This window comes from Xenopus laevis, chromosome 8L (genome assembly GCF_017654675.1).
Source record: "Xenopus laevis strain J_2021 chromosome 8L, Xenopus_laevis_v10.1, whole genome shotgun sequence".
NCBI lineage: Eukaryota > Metazoa > Chordata > Amphibia > Anura > Pipidae > Xenopus > Xenopus laevis.
This window is the reverse complement of record NC_054385.1, coordinates 96,817,507-96,835,630: the sequence shown is the minus strand read 5'-3', so window position 1 is coordinate 96,835,630 and position 18,124 is coordinate 96,817,507. Positions and strand designations below refer to the sequence as shown.

The window sequence follows — 18,124 nt, the reverse complement described above, 5'->3', positions numbered from 1 at the left end:
GGAAATCTGGCTTCCAAACCAAAATTTGATAAAGAGGCCCACAAGAAACCCCTAATAATAACCATCACAGTTACCGGTTTCATCAAAAAGTATGAATAAATGCCATTTTTCTATGTCGCAATCCAGCTGTTTAATAGTTCTTCTCTTTCTGCATCATTTTTTTTCAAAATGAATCAGTTAATAGTGCTGCTCCAGCAGAATTCTGCACTGAATCCATTTCTCAAAAGAACAAACAGATTTTTTTATATTCAATTTTGAAATCTGACATGGGGCTAGACATATTGTCAATTTCCCAGCTGCCCCAAGTCATGCGACTTGTGCTCTGATAAACTTCAATCACTCTTAACTGCTGTACTGCAAGTTAGTGATATCCCCCCATCCCTCCCCCCCCCCCAGCAGCCAAACAAAAGAACAATGGGAAGGTAACCAGATAGCAGCTTCCTAACACAAGATAATAGCTGCCTGGTAGATCGAAGAACAACACTCAATAGTAAAAACCCTTGTCCCACTGAGACACATTCAGTTACATTGAGAAGGAAAAACAGCAGCCTGCCAGAAAGCATTTCTCTCCTAAAGTGCAGGCAAGTCACATGACTGGGGGCAGCTGGGAAATTGACAAAATGTCTAGCCTCATGTCAGAATTGAATATAAAAAAATCTGTTTGCTCTTTTGAGAAATGATTTCAGTGCAGAATTCTGCTGGAGTAGCACTATTAACTCATCCATATGAATGGAAAAGATCCATTATTCGGAAAACCCCAGGTCCCGAGCATTCTAAACAACTGGTCCCATACGTGTATAAAATCATCAAGGTCTGATGAGCAAGAAGCAGAAATCCAGCTTTACTGACACTGTTCATATGTGCAAGTAGTGCTGTGTTTTTGGCAGGGCTCTGTGCTGTGCATGAAAGGGCCACAATGTGAGAAATCATTAGCAGTCTTGGCATTCCACGAACAGGTGTTCTGAGTTAAACTGCTGGTCCTCAGGCCAACAGTCCAACCAGGAGCCAGTTTTTCAGTTCCTTTTTATTGTACACATGGGGCAAAACAAGCAAGCTCTACAGTCTGTTGCTGCTTCTTATTTTAATTATGGCGCTAGGTCTGACCCTCTAATTATCCTCAGTCCTCCACGAGAGCCGACCAAGTTATGTCAAAAAGCTGTTTTGAGGTTAGAAATGCTGGATTGTTGCCTGTGATCCTGTGTGTTATTCAGAGACTTGGAGTGGGGGGTGTTATCTGTTTCACTCCAGTTTCCTCTATCCGAGTGCAAAGAGCTGACACAGCGGCACAGACTTGTATTTCAGCATTTCTGGCTCTTTTATCTCTCCAGCAATACTGTTGCCAGTGTGGTTTGTTTTGGCAGGAAATCTGTAGGGTACACAGCTTTAGCAGGTGTCGTGCAAACAGATTTGATATGACCTTGTTGCACACCCCTTATGTGTCTCTGTCTCAGAGTGAGGGGCTGTGCGGCGCTCATAGTGTGCTTGTATGTTTTTCTTAAACCAACATGATCAGGGCATGGAGCCAGAGCATCAGACTACTCGGAGTTTCCATATACTCCCACTGTACCAGCCACAGTTCTGCCCTTCCTTCCTGCAAACTATATTTGCTATGCAGAATTAAAGGAAATCTATTGGTAGTACTGGTATGGGATCTATTATCCGGAATGCTTGGTAACAGGGGTTTTCTGGATATGGGGCTGTTCAGTAATTAATAGAACCAGGGTTTACATGGGATCTGTCACCCAGGCATAAAAAGCTTTATTATAAGTCATTTTCAAATTAAACCTAAAACTCAATTCTTTTTATATCAAAGGAGACAAATAGCATAGCTTAGACACATCCTAATTATGTAGACACTGTTGAATAATATAAGGTGCTAGTATCACTTTGGGCTAAAAGTTAATATTAAAAATAAGTTAATAAGTTAATATAATATCACAGCCCTGCAGTCACCCAAGCAAAGGCAGACTTCAGTTCTGGTCAGCCTAGCTGCTGATTGGATCCTATCCTACAGTGCAGTGTATGGAGTGCCGCCGGCTCCCCTTCACAGCTTCAGAAAAGGAGAAAGGAGAATAGATGGGTGGGATTATTTGGGTTTTTGGAGAAATTTTCAATAAAACCCAGACTGAAGAAAAAAAAACTCTTTAATTTATGTAGTGTAATTAATGTTTATTTTGCCACTAATGTGGTCTACAAATTGTGAATTGCTTGTTCAAATATGAATTTATGATTAACAGAAGTCTAAGGCTGCAATCTTAAAATCAAATGAAGGGCTGTGGGGCTTCCAGTTAGACAGCCCAATCTATCATAAGGTACTGCTATACTCCAGAAGTGCCTCATCGCCTCTATACTTGTACCGTATATAGATTTAGAAGTATTGTTTGAGTTTCCAGTGAAAGTCCCTTGAGGGGTGCTTAAACTGAAGCTATGACTATGGCAGCACTGAGGAATATTTCTAGATATCTAGCATTCAATTTCTGAAGGCTTGCAAATAACCATAAATTATTTTGCTTTTAATGTTATTTCTCCTTAAAGGGGAACTATCGCGAAAATGAAATTTTAATATTAGCTTCAGTATACTGAAATAAGAAACTTTATAAATACAATCAATTAAATATTTTGCATTGTTTTTGAAATAAACATGTTTATGTTCACTATACCTCTCAGAATCTCTTCATTATGTCTTTATGCAGCAGTTGAGTGTCAGATAGTCCTTGACAGTTAGATCCAATATAGTGGGGTTCTTTCCTAGCGGTGTATTAGAGTTCATTCAAATAACTGATTCCAGCATAAACACAATTTGTGCCTTTTACACAAATTCTGCATGTAGAGAGACAGGATTTCTGGTGATTTTTAATAGTGAGCTTGAATAAATGTTCTAGGCAATAGGAGCCCCTCTATAAGGTAGATTGGATCTAACTGTCAATGATTATCTGACACCAACTCCTAAATGAAGAAAGAATGAAGAGAAACATATGTTGAGAGTGGGATAGTGAAGATAAACTTGATTATTTCAGAAACAGTACAGAATATTTAACTGATTGTATTTAGAATGTTTCTTATTTCAGTATGCTGAAGCTTATATTAGCTTTTCATTTTTGCGATAGCTCCTCTTTAAATTGTTAACCCTTTAAGGCTTGGAAAGATAGGGCAGAAAGGCACTGGCTCTGTAAAATTTAGTCTATGGGTTTTGAGGCTGCTCTGACAGTCTAATATGTGCAGTGATCTAGTCCTGTTATCAGTTGCAATGAGCTTGGTCATTCGTCATCCTTTGTGGAATTTGTGTCCATAGCTCCCTCTGATATTTCTCACTGACACTTGGAGGCAAGAACATGCACCATATTAGGCTAAAACATTGTGTATATATGTGCCTAGATAGCCTACATCAGTCCCACCCTCTCAGAGTACTGTATGTGGTTTAAATCATGAAGGTCCTCAGGATACACAGGACTCTCTCTGTGAGGAATTACTTCTACTGCTTTGGGTTTATTGGTGGTTTATATGTGCAGTTGCACAAAGTACCCAGTCTACCTCCCTTTGGTCAGGCTGACCCTCGGTGAGGCCCATGCAACAAGGCACACTTGGCAAGTTAAACCTACATTAAAGGAAAACTATACCCCCCAAACAATGTAGGTCTCTATTAAAAGATACTGAGTAAAGCAGCTCATGTGTAAAACCCTGCTTCATGTAAATGAACCATTATCATAATAATATAATTTTTTAGTAGTATGTGCCATTGGGTAATTATAAATAGAAAATTGCCATTTTAAAAAATAAGGGCCGCCCCCTGAGATGGTACGATTCACTGTGCACACATACAAACCACATGTAAGGTCACATGAGCCAATTAACAGACAGAGTTCTGCCTTTTGCTTCCTCTGTTCTTCCTGTTACAGTTAGTGTTGTAGTATTTCTGGTCAGGTGATCTCTGAGGCAGCACAGATAGAGTCACGAAATGGTGGTTCAAGGCAAGAGATGTAAAAGGGCAATATTTATGTAAATATATATTCCAGTTTGGTAAGATTCTTTAATATGTCATTCAATTTGATATAAACTATCTGTTGCTTAAGTATTCATTTTGGGGGTATAGTTTTCCTTTAAGAAGCCGTCCCTTTAAATCTTCTACTTGCACCAGAATTAACCCTAGTGCTTGCATTGACTATTTATCAGCAGTCACCTATGCCTATACAGACCCTGTTGTTGTGCCATAGCACAGCCTTGAGCACGGAGGGATCCCCCCTGCCATGTTCATTGGTTGTGCGAGCGACAGACAAGGCTGTGCTGTTTCATATAGGCTGCTTTGTTGCCTTTAGCTTGGCCGTGTCCTTCAGGCTTTACCAGCATAATTTTGCAGATAATTGTCTGTCTATGCAGATCCGTAAAAAAATTTGCTGTTGCTAAGGGACCAAGCCGTGTTAACGGAGGGCCATCACCACCAGTGCAGTTGAAGTGAATTGCAGGAGTGCGGTGGATTCATCACTCATCTTCATTCTTTACAGTCATTACAACTCCTGCTCCTGTATCAGATCCCCCCCCCAAAAAAATAAGGGATCTGTACCCTCTGCATGTATTCATGGCTTCTAAATGTATGTAACTGCCCCCACTCCTACCTGTGTTATTCCACAGAAATAGTCTCTGCTCCCCCCCATGTGCCTCTTTGTGTCTTATTGTCACTGTCACTGCGGGGAGTTCCGCATTATTTATTTATGTAGTTTATGCTTCAACCATAACGTACAAGGGAAGGAAGCACATTCCCTAGCGTGGAGTCTGGGGATCCTGGCACGTCAGACCTGTACAGTCCTAAATGTGCTGACTTACAGGATTTGGCTGCAGTGGAGCTTTCCATGTTAAAGGCACAGTATAACCTCTTAATCAACATGAGCACAATGAAAATGCTTTTGCGGAGGATTCTTTTCGCCTATTATTTCTTGAACTAAACAGGGCAAACAGAAATGAAAGCTACTCCATATTTGGTCCTTCCAAAGTCGAAATATGGATTACCAGTATACAACCATTCTACCCTCAATTATTCAGGGGGATTATTTGTTCACTACAAATCTACGTATCTTTGTTTGCAAGGAACAAACATGGAGTAGCTTCAGTTTCCCTGGGTGGCCTTTTTAGCTCAAGAAATAAGAAAAACCATAGTTTTTTTTTTTTTTTTGTGTGTGTTTAGAAAAGGTAAAAAGTTTGTTGAGCACATTGAACTATTCATTGTTGGCAGGTATGCAAATGTATATCAGAAATTGTCAGAATTTCCTTTTTTTTCTTTAAAAACTTTTTTGGAAGCATTCTTGCAAAATTCTCTATAATGAAGAGCAGAATAAATGTGTGTGTTTGTGCCAGCATGAGTTAATAGTGGTTTTGAGAAGCTTTGAGTCAGTTGGCTTGGATTTGATGTCATGAACTTCTGCACAGTCACAGATTTGTCAGGCTTAAAGGAGGTGATAGCAGGGTGTAAGAAGCTAAATGTGCCAAACAGCTGCACCACACTCTCACACCCTCTGTGCGACTGGCCCGCACTAACACTGCACTTCTACTTTGGCCTGTCCTTATGCAAACGTGTGTCCTTACACGTTCCAGCTGGCTGCCTTCCCATGTCCCTTTTAAAGGAAAAATAATGAAACTGCTTTTCCTTGTCTCGAATAGAATACATAAACCCTAATCTACCTCATGAGCCCTGGGTTCTTGCTCCAGAATTAGCACACGTTCAAGGTTTATAATATCAACAAACGAAGGATCAGAGTGCTGACGCTTCGTTTGTTTATATAGTGAATAAAGTACCCCCTCTTGTAAAATATAAGGATATTATAAGTTACCAAGGAGTTTCATGACCATATAAAAACACGAGTCCGAGTGTTTTTATACAGGTCATGGAACTCAGAGGTAACTTCTAATATCCTCAGATTTTGCAACAGGGGGTACTTTATTTATTATAATACACAAGTTTTAGTGAGTTATGTGACAGAAATTACATCAGAACTCACTGTTTATAAGGTTAGATATTCGTGTGTGTGTGTGTGTGTGTGTTTGTGTGTGTATATATACACATTTGAAAATACAGAGCAAGAAATGTTGATCTGAGAACAGTGTACCAATTACTCTTATTGTTTAGGGAAATTCAACATTTCTGCTTCTGCCCTGCTCATAACGGCAATTTAGGACAAGATAAGCTTTGGCCTGCCAGCTGTTACACCAGTTGGAACCATCATTTTGCCACATCCCTTTGCTTATCCCACTAATTATTCTTTTATTTTAAACCTACGGCTCCCACCAATAAATGATATGAATTTTATTATCCTGCACTACCAATAGCAGTTATACAAAGGCTTTTTCCTTTGGGTGTAAGAGCCCTGTGATACAATCATTTTGCTTCTCTGCAGAATGTGTGCACACAGGCCTGACAGTTATTTCCATGGGCATTGTTACAGGGACACCACCAAGTAATCTGATATCCTCTCTACTTCCCATGGAGGTTAATTCCATGTGTTTTTGTTTTGTTTTTTTTTTACTTCAAATCCACATTCTTGCTCAGGCCTTTAATACAACTAGGGGCATAAATGCAAGAAGAATGTAATTCCTATCTAAAACAGTACACATGCATTGAGATTTACTAACCAACTGCCTCAGTACAGTTGCCCATAGCAACTACCAAGATTGTTGCTTTAATATTCAAAACTGGTTGCTATGGGTACTAACACAGCCAGCATTTAGTAAATTATGACACATCAGTTTGCAGAACTGTCAGTGTAACAACGACACAAAAATTGGCACCTCTGTAACTAGGGTTGCCAACTGTTCTGGAAAAAAAATACCGGCCTTCCTATATATTTCTTTTTTCCCTATTGATAACATTGGAGTCAAGTATAATTTTTACTGGTCAGGCCGGTAAAATACTGGCCAGGTGGCAACCCTATCTGTAACAATTTAATTGAAACTTAGCATTGTTGTAACACAGACCAAAAGGGATTTATGTGCTGTATAGAACACGCCTGAAAAACTGAAACGGTTTTATCTTGGCTATTAACAGTGCTTGATATCGTTATCTGTTTGACTCAGGCCTTGTGTGCATTTGGAAGTCATGCCTTAAAGGGGTAGTTCACCTTTGAATTAACTTTTAGTCGGGTGTAGAGCGTGATATTCTGAGACCATTTGCCATTGGTTTTCATTTTTTATTTGTAGTTTGTTATTTAGCTTTTTATCCTGCAGCTCAGAAGTTTGCAATTTCAGCAATCTAGTTGCTAGGGTCTGAATTACCCTAGCAACCATACCATGATATTTGTATGCATGATCAGAGGGGCACACTCTTCTCTTCATTATTTGAATGACAACAGTGGAGGGGGAGAACCTGTAAATTTTTAGAGTTGTACTGAACCCCTTTTTCTAGCTATGCGGCATAAAATGCATTATACATACAGGGTCGGACTGGGAGGCCCGCCTGGGCTGCTGTCCACGGCCTCCCTCTGCCCCACCCCCAGTTGCGCCGATGAGATGCGCATGTGCACAATGTTCTGCTGTGACCACCCGCTAAAGGGACGCTGCAGGAAGAGTCCTGCAAATCTGGATGCAGATCTGGTCGGCGGGGCCCGCCGAGTTTTTTCCCCAGTCCAACCCTGTATACATACAGTATATTGAGCTAGGTGGGCTCATGACAAGGTGGATTTCCCACCTAAATATACACAGCTGCCTGTTTTTCCATACATTGTACTATTCATTTGAGACAGTGTGTGCGGTTGTGTTCTTACGCAGACATATTATTCTGTATAGGGTATACTGTTACTATAGCCTTTATCTATGCAGGAAGTAAGCTGTAGTTATCTAGCCATTTGTTCCCCTTTAATGTTACATTTGCCTATTAATGTATGGCATTGGCCTGTTCCTTATCTGGGAAAGTACTTGTAACCCGCCCAATAAAAATCTGGGAATAGCCATCTCATAAAACCTCTGAGGGATTGAATTGTTACGGGCACTGCTAATGCACCCAGCTGATCCTCACCCCTTTTACTTTCTTTTGTTTTCCTTTTTGTGTTGTATTTCCTCAAATAAGCAGTTCCTGGCCTAGTAGTGCTGCCCACTTGATGGCTGTTATATGTGCCTTGAGTTTGGATTAAGCTCTAGATATTCTGTGCCAGATTTTGTGACAATTGTCGATCACTATTTCTTTGCAGGTGCAGAATCCTTAAAGACTGACCTGTCCATACTGGAGCATTCCTGCTTTAGAACTACATTCAACTCCCAGAAATAATTAGATCTCAGCCAGACCAAAGTTCAGCCTTTTCTCTCCAATCATTTTTATTTAGTACAGTGATTTCTGGCACTGTGAGGCCTATTTATAAATTAGCAACTATTAATCAACAGAAAACTCCACTTTCCTGTTCACGTGGAAAGGGTTGTGGCCTACTGACAAATTGTCTGTTAAAATATGCTTATTTACTTCCGTAGTACAAAGCTATCTGGAAAACTATGAAGCAGAATCCGTAAACTCACAGAAAAATCTAATTGCTTTAATGGAAGCGCAAATCACATGGCATTTTCATGCAGTTTGTCTTAATAAGTAATCATGCTGTACAGATTGTTAGAAAGCACGTTTTGGGATTTGTCTGTTTTTCTTTCTCTCCTCTTATTTCCACTCCATGGGCTTTTCATGTGCTTGCACTGTTGATTTTTTTTGTGCCCTCGGGGTTTAACTGCTGATGCTTATTGCCAGTGACAGTGCCAGGCGGAATGTATCGTGCCCAGGGCGTTCTACTTCTGCTCCTTCTCATTGCTGGGCTGGGTGTAATCCACCGTGTGTTTTATAGGCCTGTTCCAATGTGACATTTCAGCTCCTGAATTTAGATTTATCCTGAAGGCACAAGCGGTTATAAACCAAGGAATAAATTAACAGAACACAGAAAGGGGTTTCTATAATTATGCCCAGTCCTATGTTTAAATGCGGTATAGTCTCACCTTTTTTTAAGCAGTTCTTATCTTTATTATCTGTTATTTATATAGTACCGGCACATTTACATCTCTCAGCCCCCATGCCACCCTCCGAGCCTGCCTATTTGTTCATTTGAATGATGTCGGCCATATTGTTTGCCTAACAGAATTTTCGAGAAATGTTTCTGGGGAGTTGGCAGTGGGGTAGGATTTGGGTGCAATTGGTTATTGGCAATAATCTGCAATAAAGTCATTTATTTAGTTGCCTAATTATAGAAAACATATTTTTTGTGTTGGTTATTTCCTGTGTATGCAGAAATGCAGAAGTATTTGATAAACATGCTTTCAGGACATACTTGACTGTATTGTAATTCTATAATCTGCCCTAGATCAGCTTAACAGTCAGCACTGTGTCTTGTGTTAAAAGATCATCCAAAGAAAACTGTAGCACACCGATCAAACTTGTCTTGTGAAGAAAAGTGTTTTTATTGGCTCACGGCAGACATAAAGTTTGGCAACGTTTCGGGCCACGCAGGGCCCTTTATCAAGGCTTGATAAAGGGCCCTGCGTGGCCCGAAACGTTGCCAAACTTTATGTCTGCCGTGAGCCAATAAAAACACTTTTCTTCACAAGACAAGTTTGATCGGTGTGCTACAGTTTTCTTTGGATGTTCGAGTTATTTGGACCTTGAGCAGGAGGTCCTGTGGACTGTTTAGCACCCGGCACCCGAGAGGGTAATTACGTTCAGGTGAGCACTCTAATTCTGTGTGGAATTGTGTTAAAAGATCAGGCAGCATTAACCCATTGGTATGCAGCTCAAATTGAGACTGATGTAATATTCATTTGGAAGCCGGACAGACTTCAGTCATTCAAATCTAACTTCTAGATCTCTGTTCTACCTTATAGGTGTGTTGTCGTGTTGTTGAATCCTCGGAAGAACAAACAGCAGCACATCCTGAATAGCTCAAGGTAAGAGTCACGTGCTGACAGCAAAGAATAAACAATTCATGACGGATGGACACATCTCTTCTTTCTATCAGGATTTTCTTACATTGGCACAAAAGGTTTCCCTTTGTTTGAATGTACTTTCTCTCTCAACACTGGACTGCTAGTACAAGCCTTAGACTTTACATTGAGATAATGGCAGTTATTGCTTAATATTTATTTTGTTCCTTCCAAGCTTGCATTCTATCATAATTGAGTCCAACCATCTTTGCAAAACAGAAAACATGCTAATGTGGCAGTAGCCAGAAAGCACATTAAACATGCCTTCTGAAACCAATTTAAAGGGACATTGTCTTAACAGGTGGAATTGAGTATTCATTCATCACGAAGTCCCCTGGTTTAATCAAGAACAGACACTCTGCTCCATAAAACCTTATATTCTTAAGAGTTAAGAATGTGAATTAACTTTCCCTATTCGAAGGGCTATCAACATATTTTAACATCATCAGGATGTCATCCCCAGGATCCAGTTTAGTGATGCACAGGTGCATCTGGGTTTTGGTCAAAGAGGGGTTGTTAGTTTGGGCGGGTAGCAGGTCTAGCTGCTTGCATTGCCACCTTCAGCCCTGCACATTCCCTTTGCTGTAATATTCCGGTCACGTCAGGGCCATGCTCCTCCCCCTTAATATCACTGATGGTGTTGAGTTCAGGAAAAAGTAGAGGATCTTGGACTGGATTGCGTTTGGGTCTCATATGGACAGTTTGGGGTTAGTGGGAATCATAGTTTTCACGACCCACACATTACTAACCCAATTTGCTTGGTATCACATTTTCTCCCATCTTAAAATGCCCAATATTGAGCAGGATATCTACTTAAACATCTAAGCTTGACTTGGTTTGTTCTGGAATTCTTGATGCTGTTCTTTTTAGATAAGGAAGTTCACACAGCCAGAATGCCTAAGCACTTTCATGAGTCAGGCAAAGAATTTGTGCAATAGAGTCTTATCCTCAGGAAATAAGTTCCTATGGATGATATCCTGATGTCTGGATCCCTTTAGGCTCCCATTAACCCTAGTTAGAACAAGCAACAGTGCTGCTTGGGCATTTGATTCATAGTGAGAACAGAAGAATCTAAGTATAAGGGGAAAGGAAATATGTGTGGGTGTGCTATGCACTGCCCAACCCCTGTAAGATGTGGTGGTGGAGAATAAAAAAGTAAATTTTTTGTCTATATACAAAAGTCAGCACCACAGCAAATAAGTCCCTCAGAAAGGTGCATGCCCCACTGCCAACACCAGCCACAGACGAGCAAAATCTAACAAATCTGTATGGCACACATTCCAATTCCCAACACCCCTGGCCTATAAAGGGGGGGGGATATCCAGTTTCTCAAGCCCTACCCATGCTCTCATCCTCTTTTAGTTTCATTGTAGGGGTCTTATTTTAAAAAAAAAAAAAATTGCCATAAGTTCTACTTTTGGGAAATCCGCCCCCTCTACTCTTTACATTAAATGCATTCTAAAGTTAGTAAGAAGTGAGCAGATGAGTGAGTAGTTCCTCTCCATACTTCATGTAGCTTTCTTCTGGGTGCTCTGGTTTCATTCCACACTTGGAATAGACTGTATGCATGTTGTGATAGACTGTATGCTTTACTGGGGAAGAGATGATATAACTGATGTTAGGATCAATAATAGCAAATTCCTTTTATTGTTCCTGTACTCAATGCTGATTACGTTCCAGAATTTTAATTAGAGTTAAGGCGAATCCAAATGTCTGGCCGAACTGAATCCAAAAAAATCACATGGCTTTTCATAGCACAAACCAGAAAGTCAAAAAAATGTTTAGCTACGTGCTGCATGCCTGGCTTTTCTCTCTCATTCCTCTAATTTACATTTGCGTTCAGATTAGTTTCAGTATTCGGTCGAATCTTTCACAAAGGACTTGAGATTCGGACAAATCCTACAATAGTGGATTTAGTACATCCCTCATTTTCATACACATTACAGGACAGCAGAATATTTATTGTAAAGATTATTTCCCAAAAAATCTGGAAATCAAAAACATTCTTAGAGGTACTTTAGAAGGGGGTAATTACAAAGTGGAATTTGTTGGAGGACTGACTTTTATTCTCCAAAAAAAAAAAAAAAAAATGAGTTGGCACAAGATGTTGGTTCAAGCGTTACTGTTAAACATACCAAGCTAGTAAAGAAAGAGCCATGACTGGATGGATGCCATTGAGTAAACAGATTAAAGCTTCTGAATCATGTACTGAACAAACTAAAAATGTAAATACCTGGCTTGAGGTTAAAAGGTTTCTTGTTAAACAAAGCTATTTAATTGTAATGCAAAGCAATGATAACTTCTTGGCTTACGGAAACACTTGCTAAATTCAACCCAATGATAAGAGCATGTACAAAATATGAAAAGGTCAGTCATAAATTGCCACTACCTTGATGTTCGCTAATAAAAAGTAAAAACCCATTGTTGGCAGTAGAAAATATCTTTGCTGTTCTATCCATAACCCCAGTATTGGCCATCCGTAGCAAACATTCCTCATTCTATGCCTTATGGATAAAATGACTAACAAAGACACTTTTAATAAGACCCTTGTCTGCACACTCTGCAGCCAGTACTTTCTCTAGAAATGCGCTTAAATTCAGAGATATTCTTGTGAAATAAGATGTCTAATTGACTAAGAAATGGTTAAATAATTGGACTTTGTAGGTCTAGTGTTTTTTCCAGTCAATATATGGAGAAGGATGTCCTGAAAAAGATTTGTATAGATCTGAGCAAGTCCCTTTCCCATTGGGGATGCCGATTGTATAAATGGATCTGACCTCTTTTTTATGAAATTGTGGTAAGAAGAGAAACCAAAAGACATAAAGCCTGCACTTGAAGTACTTCAGTTTTTGCATTGTCTTAATGGGCCCCTTCCTGACATAGCAATTCCATAAGGGATCATGCTGACCATTCTGCTTATAGTGGCCTCGCTATAGAAAGTTAAAAATAACCAAGCTACCTTAGAACAGCTATGTCCCAAGAGAGACTGAGTGGGCTGTCCCTTCTGTCCAGTATATAGAAGAAAGCATTGACCCCAACAATCTGATTAAAAAATGTCCCAAAAGCAAAGAAGGTAAACATCACGTTGTAGGGAGTATGTGTATTTGCAGCAGTTTTTACTAATTATTCACCTAATGGGATTTTCAATATTTCTCCATAAATTGCCAATTTTTAGCCAGATATCCGCAAGGTAAGCTGCACCGATCACCCAACACACAGACCAATAAGCTCCCAGGTGGGGCCAAGTCAGTGGCTTTTTGTGGTTCATGTATAGCCAGCTAACTAACATTCAGACATTTACAGTCAAATTATTTTTTTCAAGAATATGAACTTTGAGTCCTCCATTCTCTGAGAAGAGGAAATTCATTAAAGGAGAAGGAAAGCTATGGAGGCATTTTATTGCCAATGGATTAGCTGCAATAGTGCAAGCTAGAATGCTATATTTATTCTGTAGAATGTTTTACCATACCTGAGTAAAAAGCTCTAGAAACTCTCTGTTTAGGATAGGAGCTGCAGTATTAACATGGTGTGACATCACTTCCTGTCTGAGTCTCTCCCTGCTCTGGGCTCAGATTACAGTAGAGAGGGGAGGGGGAACAGGAGCAAACTGAGCATGCTCTTGCCCAGGGCAATGAGGTTTAAGCTGAAGGCAGGAAGTCTGATACAGAAGCCCATGTGTACACAATAGAAGGAAAGAAATGCAGTGTTTCTTTTGACAGGAGACTCAGAGCAGCACTACTTTGGGGGTTTACTGGTATATTTAGATGGACCTTTCTGATAAGGCTTACTTAGTTTTAACCTTTCCTTCTCCTTTAAGTTCACTTTGGTTATCTACCTATTGCCTTTGCCTGGCATTTCTTGCTTTCTGTGTCATTTTTATATATTTTGAACCTGTGGGTTTGACCTAATACATCTAATAACTTTCTCTACCTCCTGGAGGAGCCATACCTGCAAGTGAATGGAATACATGCAAAGTAGATATGCCTCTCCCATGCCCACTAGTTTCTACTAGACTAAGACTCCCAGGACATTTTCAGAGGTGAAGGCTGGTAATTCTGGCAGAACTGAAGAACCACTGACTTGAGTTGAGCATTCACCTTCTCATAAAATTATGACTTAAGGCCCAGTAATGACAGGAAATAAATGTGTGTATTTACTCATAGAGGCTAATTTACTAGATAGGTGCTATATTTTAACAGATCTTTAAGTAGACTGATTAAAAACGTACTGCTGTTTGGTTTCTATGGATATATATGCTTGTGCTATTTAGCACTGATGTTTGTTAATTAGTCCTGTTTTATTTATTTAGTTTCCCTTGCAAAACTTTTTTACATGGCTTTAGAAGCCACATGTAAATATACATATTTAAAGCTCCACTGAACCATTTTTACTATCTACCCTAATATTACTGAAAGGAGGCTTCTCTCATTCAAGTTTCTGCTTTGTCTTTTAGAAAAACCATCACCGCTCTTGCCTTTTCCCCAGATGGGAAGTTCTTGGTCACAGGAGAGGTGAGTAATCTCGACCATAAAAGCCTGGAACAACAAATATGTGAGGAATAGCCGTGTCATGAGAGGCTGAGGCATGCACTTCAATGTATTTCTGGCCCAAGCACATTTTAGAGGGAAACCATTTGGAATGGGAAAAGGAGGTTGTTGATGATAAGGTCACGTTCTTCAGTTGCCCATCATGAACCAGGCTCATTAAGTTAGAAATAAAGTCACGAGAGTTAGTACTCTACCTGTAAAGCATACGAGTTTGTACCATAGCCTTATTATGGCACACTGTGGGCTTGGTACTTCCTTACCAACATTTCAGTTGTGTCCTATTTACAAAAGAGGACTTTTGTTTTCTGTGAATAAAGGGTGAGGCTGGCAGTAGGAGGAAGAATGCCAAAATATGGCACACTGAAGCAGGCACTTTGTGTTTGTTACTAGGCAGTGAGGCTATTTATTTACCATGTTGTCAACAGTTTCTCATGCATTTGCTCTATTTATAACCTTCTCCAGAAGTCCGGGGCAAACTTTCCTTAACACTTAATGTTTGTTTACTTACTGCACTGTAGTGTATTGTTCTGATAATGATCAAAATCCATAACTTCAGAATTATGAGCTGGAGCATTTTAGGGAATTAACTGGATAAATTAAAATATTCCACCCAGCTAGATGATTGGTGCCACACCCCTCATCTACCGTGGACCCCCCCCTGTTGGGTCTGCGCCCCATTTACACCACTGGTAGCTGGTACTACCAAAGTTTAACTTTGGGGGGGGGGGAAATTTGTGACTTCTTATGCTGGCATAACACATTGTTTTATACTAGAGCAAGTCAGACTTAGAGCAGGTCAGACTTTTAAAAAAAAAAAGTCAGTCTTTTTTAAATAAAATGTTATCTGTAGTTCTTAAATAATTTTTTATTCTTTTACAGAGTGGGCACATGCCTGCAGTGCGGGTATGGGACGTGGCGGAGCGCACCCAGGTAGCCGAACTCCAGGAACACAAATATGGTGTGGCCTGTGTGGCCTTCTCTCCAACCTCCAAATACATTGTATCAGTCGGGTACCAGCATGATATGATTGTCAATGTGTGGTCATGGAAGGTGAGTATCCGATTTCTGAATGTTGGGGAGGACTACCATACAGCAATTCCATAACCTGGGTCTGTGGGCTGTTACATGGCAGTCACTTCAATGTATATAGGAAAAGCAATACATATCCAGTAGTTTTATTTTGTACATATTGAAAAGGTTGAATGTACTGTTCCTTCTTGTTCAGAAAAATGTAGTTGTGGCTGCAAACAAGGTTTCCAGCAAGGTGACAGCGGTCTCGTTCTCTGAAGACAGCAGTTACTTTGTGACTGCTGGCAACCGTCATGTCAAATTTTGGTACCTCGATGAAGCAAAGTCCTCCAAGGTAAGTACGATTTGGGTGATTTCTCCGACTACACTGATCCCCACACTACAGAATGACTGCTTTGGAGCAGCAGGGAGAGGGATGGCCTACAGAAGGGGTGACATTTGGGGTAGGCAGAAGTGGTACATGCCTAGTGCCCCAACACCAACAAATGTTATGCCCTAGGCACCTGCCTCTTCTGCCTGCACCTTGTTCTTGCCCTGCCCAAAAGCAGTTCATTCACTCCGAATGCACTGTTTATATGCAGCCAGTCAACTAGTGGTCTTGTCTAAAAACATGGGAAAAAATGTAACCCATGGCAACCAATCAGAATTTAACTGTTTTATTGCAGTTTGCATAATGAAAGCATTTTATTGGTTGTAAAGGATTACTTAGATAAAGAATACAAAATTAAGCGGCCAGTAATGATAGACTGAAATGAGCAGAAAGGAGTCAAAAAGTCCCTCTTAAGATGGAAGACAGATTTCATGTAATACATGCTATACATGTTGTATTGCTCTAAAAATGAGAAAATTACCCTTACTCTGTGAATTGTTAGCAGATTTCTCCGTTTTTGTCCTATTGGATAACTGCTGATTCAGAGATCTAGAGCTGCTAGTTTAGTAGGTAGAACTGTCTGCAGTTTGGGTATAAATTACTGCCTTTATCTGTGTAATTAAATCAGTATGTCATCAAGGGAACAATTTCCATGTTACCGTTTAGGTTTTTACAGAATAAGGTACTTCTTGAATGAGTATTGTATAGATAAAACATTATTATAATAAGAGGGAAAATGAAGAATAAAGGTTTGAATCAGAATGAGGTTTGAGATTCTTTGTGAAAAGATATATTGAAATATATAATCTTTCCTGGCTCTCTTGCGTGTAGCTTTTTGACTTCTGTTTTTTTTTTTATAACTTATTTCAGTATGTGTTTTTGTAGGTGAACTCAACCATTCCCCTGCTGGGACGATCGGGCTTATTGGGCGAGCTCAGGAACAATTTTTTCACTGACGTGGCATGTGGCAAGAGCAAGAAATCAAGCAGCACTTTCTGTATTACTTCCTCAGGGCTTTTGTGTGAATTTAATGACCAGAGGCTACTGGACAAATGGGTGGAGCTCAGGGTAAGTGTCATCTAGGTAAATTGTAAGACTTGAGCTGGAATTTAGGCACAATTCAGAATTTTCATTTAAAAATATCAATGCAATCAGGTGTGAATAAATAATCAACCCTAATGCCTATGGCACAATTCTTCTATGTCTTTTAAAAGGTGGATTCCATCTGTCCTCACTGTGTAGTGACCAAAATGAATGCAGTCTACCTGCATGGGCAATGTACACATGGGCAGATTACTCCAGTGGAGAAAATGTGATATCTCCCAATAAAATGCAAATGTGTATTAATTTAATTTGTCAGAATAAAGGTGACCATACATGGGTAGATTATAGCTGCCGATATCGGTCCTTTAGACCGAATCGGCTGCTTATATGTGGGGACTTCCTATGGGTCATCCCTGATCGATATCAGGCCAAAAATCGGCCCGATGTCGATCGGGCAGGTTTGATTTTTTCCTGTAATCGAGGAATGCATTGGCTAGTTGATGTGGTCCTGCAAGCCATCGGCACCCATTCTCTTTTTTGTAATCTGATCTTTCGGCCCCATCCAAGCTATTTCTGGTCAGACATACGATGATATCAGTCATACAGGTAGATATTAGATAGCTTTAAAAATGGATTGGTTAGCTTTTTAGCAAGTGAGTGTTATTGAAAATAGCTCTATTGCAAATAGCTCAATACAAGTTGATCCAGGTACTGGTCAGATTGCCATCTTGGAGTCAGGAAGGAATTTTTCCCCTTCTGAGGCAAATTAGAGAGGCTTCAGAATGGATTTTTTGCCTTCCTCTGGATCAATTAGCAGTTTGTCAGATTTTATAGAGACCTAAAAGTTTGAACTCTATGGAGGTGTCATTTTTGCAACCTATGTTACTATGTAAGCTGCTTCTACTATAAGCTACGTTTGTCTTGTTTTTGTAGATTAGCTTCCCTAGGAATAGTGAGCCTTGCCAATTGAAGTATAACCTTTAGTTGTATTGTCATGCTACTCTCTGGCCTGTTTCTTTCCAGAACAGCTGGATACGTGATGCATAACTACCAATCATGAAGCAGATAAGCCCTCGCTGACAACATGAGACATTCCTAGAGCAGAGAAAGGGCAATAGCAGTTTATCCATTCTGGAAATGTCATGCTGTTCGTGTTTGTCATCTAATTTTGTGCAAAACAAAAGAGCTTTATCATAGTATTCACTGT

The 18,124-nt window shown here is 39.9% G+C and overlaps 1 protein-coding gene across 1 annotated transcript in view; it reads left to right on the top strand.

Annotated features, from left to right (window-relative positions):
• Positions 1–18,124, top strand: part of mapkbp1.L (mitogen-activated protein kinase binding protein 1 L homeolog) — an 86,921-nt gene that overhangs the window by 38,981 nt on the left and 29,816 nt on the right. Inside the window, 5 exon segments of the mRNA NM_001093073.1 lie at positions 9,829–9,891; positions 14,381–14,438; positions 15,354–15,524; positions 15,700–15,837; positions 16,759–16,941. Of these exon segments, the coding sequence (NP_001086542.1) occupies positions 9,829–9,891; positions 14,381–14,438; positions 15,354–15,524; positions 15,700–15,837; positions 16,759–16,941 (613 nt within the window).